This window comes from Anopheles bellator, chromosome 2 (assembly GCF_943735745.2).
Source record: "Anopheles bellator chromosome 2, idAnoBellAS_SP24_06.2, whole genome shotgun sequence".
In the NCBI taxonomy this organism is placed as follows: Eukaryota; Metazoa; Arthropoda; class Insecta; order Diptera; family Culicidae; genus Anopheles; species Anopheles bellator.
In genome coordinates, this window is record NC_071286.1 from 70,052,291 (window position 1) to 70,056,742 (window position 4,452).

Below are 4,452 nucleotides of genomic sequence, written 5' to 3' on the forward strand. Positions count from 1 at the left end.
AAATAATTTCCCATGCTGGGTGTGGTTTTATTTGCTGCCAAAGGAAAGAACGAGGAGATGGTTTTCGCCCAGTTCACTTTCTGGCTTGCTCGTAATGGTCAATGTACCATTTGACCGTGTTTTGGATTGCGAAATCAAAATCCGTAAACTGGAAATCGGGCAACAGGCGGCGCAGTTTCGCGTTCGATGCCGTCTTCTTGTACTGTCCGTCTGCTTTGCTGGTGTCGAATTTGAGTTGACCCTTGAACCCGAACGCACTGACCAGCGACTCGGCCAGTTGCGCGATGGACACTTCGGACGATTCGTCGACGGATAGAACGATCGGTTCAACGCTTTCGTAGTGGCGGAGCACCCAAACGAACAGCTTGGCGAGATCGAGCGAGTAGATGAACTGCCGAAGCGGTTTGCCGGTTCCGTAGACGGAAAACACTTTGCTCTCTTGCGGTTGCTAAAAATGGAGACAATTAAATGAATGTCTGTGAACGTGTTTCCGCACAAACATCGGGACGTACATCGGGATCTTTAAGATACATAAGTTCGTGAAGACGGTGGATCATGCCGGGGATCACATGGCTTACACCCGGGACGAAGTTATCGTGCGGTCCAAACACGTTACAAGGCACGACGGAGGTAAACATATCGCCGTACTGTTGATTGTAGGCCTGGTTCGTAATGTCGATCAATCGCTTGGCGTAGCTGTAGCCAAAGTTGGATTCGTGCGGTGGTCCGTTGTGTATCTAGCGGAGCGGGAAACAGTCTTAACTGAGATGAAGCTCATCCACGGACCGGCCTGTGCTGTACGTACCATTGTTTCGTCGATGGGGTAAGTGGTGACGTCGGGAAAAATGCAGGTGGACAAGCAAGACACCACTTTCCTCACTCCCAGTTCGTGGCTCAGCAACAGAATGTTGTCGTTGATGAACATATTTTTACGCAGAAAGTCGAGATTGTTGTTCATGTTGTGAAACAGCCCGCCAACCATCGCTGCCAGGTGGATCACGTGCGTCGGTCGGTACTTTTCAAACATTTGGCGCGTCGATGAGAGGTCACTGGAAGCCAGCAGAGACACCTATTGAGCGATCGCAACCACCGGTATTTCCGGCTCCGGCTTACGTTAGGTCAGCATCTTTTGAACCGACGAAAATCCATCGTTCGTCGCCGGGTTTCTCTTCGTTGATAACCGTCTCCAGAGCCTTTCCGATTAGACCGGTTCCGCCGGTGACGAGGACCACTTTACTCATAATGATCTGCCGAAAGATGGGAAACGAACGGAGGGGAACGGTAGCTGCAGATTAGAAAAACTGGTTGCCACGCCCTGCACATTAAGCATACAGATTAAATCGACTGGTTTTACATATTTTACCTAATGCTGCACTAATTCAAAAGAGAACAAAGTTTTACGAACTCAACTTGTTTACGTCAGCAGCCAGCAAAGAAAACAAAACAGATCGCGATGACAGATGTCGCACTTTGCCTGAGAAAGTTCAAGCAACGAATGTGCTGGGGTTGCCAGCTTCAAAAACGATTGCCAGAAAATGCTTCCGCACTAACTGTGTGGAGTGATGTACATACGCATTTCATTACGGCAGCATACGCATTTCATATTTTGGATGGAATTGATACGATGATGGCTGATGGCAATCAGACCGAATTGGTCGGTCGGACTTTCTGCCAACCACTTTTCAAAGTCGGATTTTGAATGGGATGTCGAGCAGTTGAGCTGTCATTTGCTGTCATTGAAGGCCTGTGTATCGACCCTGTTTGAATGGTGGCATTTGCTTGTTGCGTTTGTGATTTTCTGATTTATGTTTTGCTCCGATTTTTCACGCCAGACGGGTTAATTTTTCACTCGATCCAGACGTTGTACAATTTTACATGCAGACGAACAGCCAGACCCTATTTTGAACAGATTGTGTCTTTCTCAACGGCTTACCTGCTTTCGAACATTCTTGTTCCGTACGTACCATGAACGAAAGCAGCGATGATGGCAGTTGGACAGTCCACGATCGGTATTAATATCTGTGCGTGGGTTAAAGAAGCTTCAAACCTCTTAAACTGTAAGCCATTTTTTCCTTTCTAGCCATGGTTGAGCCTTCATTTGATTTGACTGATTTATATTTTTTTAGGTTTGACCAATTTTCCAATTTTGGACAGTTGCGCCATTTAGCTATTAACGCTTGTTGCATGCAACACAATTGTTGCATGCTACAAAAAGTACATCTTATGGCCGTCATACGGCGCTACTGTATTCTAAATAGATTTAACTTTTTCTCAATAGATGGCGTTTTCTTCAAACGAAACAATTTTAATTTTAAAGTTTTTAATAATTTTGAATAATGATTTCGAACGGTCTTACTATCGGGATCCTCGGAATGAGACCTTCTTCACCTTCGAATTTTACTTTGAGTCGCGTAAAGCACATTGATCATCAATTTTCTTATCATCAAACACGTACCGTTGCAAAGCTTTGGTTTGTTGTTACTCGTATTCGGTACTCGACCGTTACCAATAGTCAGCAATTCAAAATCTAGTCAAAATCTTCAGCAGATATATCATTGAGCAAATCAATTATCAACAATCAGTCTCATGTTTTTTGTTATGTATTGTACGCCACAGTTGTATTATACTAAATAGTATAACATTCCTCTAGAATATTGATTAGGAACTCTTCCAATGGTATGCGGATGCTTTCTCGACAACGTTATACAATGTAGCGATCCTCGAGAGCCCGAGGTCAGGTCTCTTCACCGTGCAGAAAACCATACGGTGCACACACTAATGAGCCCCATTTGGCTGTAACAGGGCTCAAGTCTTTTGGCGAGGGTTTTTTTTCTTCCCTAAGTAAACTCGCGGCGGTACCGGATCGACGAACCGGGCGGGAGATATCGCGACGAGATTAAGAGGCCCTCTCGCTGCTCGGACCTCGCATTGTTATTACGTTCATATTTCAGGATAGTTACCTTCGGCAGCCGGAGCCGTGCCAGAGTGTGAACCGGAGTGGAAACGATCACCCGGCTGATGGCCGAAGCGCGAAATCGAATGCGTGCCGCGAGTGCGACAATCAATTGCTGCCCTGGCGCTGGCCTTCCACGTCGCCGGCTGCCGGTGGCGGCGGTCCTGTACCCTGAAATGTCCTAATAAGCCGCTCAGGGACATGTAAATAACACCTCGGCGCCCCGGTCCTCGGGCGCGCGGGTGCGAGCGGCGATTTATGCATTTCGTCCAGCCCGATCCCTCTGGTGGATCTGCGCCCGCGAGTCCCGGCTGTCGCGATCGTGAAACGTGGCGTGATTTACTTGGCGCGAGTGCGCGGCGCGCAAGTAATAACGCTTTGCGCGATAAGAGCAACCTACGCGACGGTCAGTGACGGTGGCCGTGGCAAAAGTTGATCTCCATTACCGGGCGCTGAAACCGGAGAACTGGAAAGCCAACCCGCGAGTACCCCGCATATATGGCCATGGTTGATCCGTACCGGGTGTGACGATTTTTTTGTAGTCATCATGGGAGAGTTTTAATGGCGCCCCGACAGCCAGCCGGCCGGCCGGGGAAGGATTCTATTCGAACAGAGCCGCATAATCACCGGTAGATGCTGAAGATTACCGCGTGGCCGCAGAGAGACAAGAAGGCAGTTGAAGGCACTTGAAGTGAACTATCGTAGCACGTGCACCAACTACGGGGTCGATTTACAAATAATCAACATTAATAACAATGGTCCGAGGCGTCCCGCAGGAGAACGGACACTCCGGCAGCCCGTGGGAGAGCGCACCTCTTAAACCGGAGCGGTCGAGGGTCACCAAAGCCGCTGATGTCCGTGACCGCCCGGTCCACGGGTCCACGCATGTGCTAAATAAAGGTTTAATTTATGCCTTCATTCTTCGCCGCCCCGGCCCGGCACGGATGTGTGTGTCCTTCCGTGGCGCGGTAGAAATGGACGCACCCCGTCCCGGCGGTTCCGGTTGTCAAACCGCGCCGCGCACCCCAGACCAGAGCGCAGAATTTATGACGGGATTGGCGGGGATGTAAAATGCGTTTTGATTATGATTTGAATGGGTGCTAAATTTAAATTTCTGTTTTTACGGCCCATCGTTAGTTAGTGTTTAATTCAATTACCCCGAGGGTCTCCCGGGCCCAGCGCGCTCGCGGTCTAGCGGCCGAAGAGTGCAGCGGACGGGTTCTATGGGCTAGGGCCTTCTTTTGGGGCCATCCCGTGACTCCTGTAAATCCTTGGTGCGAGGATGATCAACGCCGCGCAACCTTGCCGTGTGTGTCCCAGACCGGCTGAGCTAGGAACCACGGACCGCCGGCGACCCTCCAGGGTGTGGCTGCTTAATCGAGTGAATGATGAGGAAATTTGTATTTATTAACTCTGACACAAGCCCGTCGCTTCGGATGACACTTTTTGCAGTCACTCGTTCGGACGCCCAGGCTGGTCTAGGAATACACAGCACACCC

At 49.4% G+C, this 4,452-nt stretch overlaps 1 protein-coding gene across 3 annotated transcripts; it reads right to left on the minus strand.

The window, feature by feature from the left end:
• Window positions 1-4: 4 nt before the first annotated feature.
• On the minus strand, window positions 5-1,420 carry LOC131212496 (probable GDP-L-fucose synthase). 3 transcript variants are annotated; one of them, XM_058206383.1, is made up of 5 exons: window positions 1,333-1,420; window positions 1,114-1,247; window positions 806-1,049; window positions 513-737; window positions 5-448 (listed from the first exon to the last, which is right to left on the minus strand). In XM_058206383.1, exons 2-5 carry the CDS (start codon window positions 1,239-1,241, stop codon window positions 74-76), a joined length of 972 nt encoding a protein of 323 aa, XP_058062366.1. In that variant the 5' UTR covers window positions 1,242-1,247; window positions 1,333-1,420; the 3' UTR covers window positions 5-73. The 3 variants fall into 3 exon arrangements, with proteins under 3 accessions (XP_058062366.1, XP_058062367.1, XP_058062368.1); XM_058206384.1 differs by having other exon boundaries at window positions 1,364-1,419; XM_058206385.1 differs by having other exon boundaries at window positions 1,114-1,301; window positions 1,364-1,401.
• Between the last annotated feature and the right edge of the window lie 3,032 nt (window positions 1,421-4,452).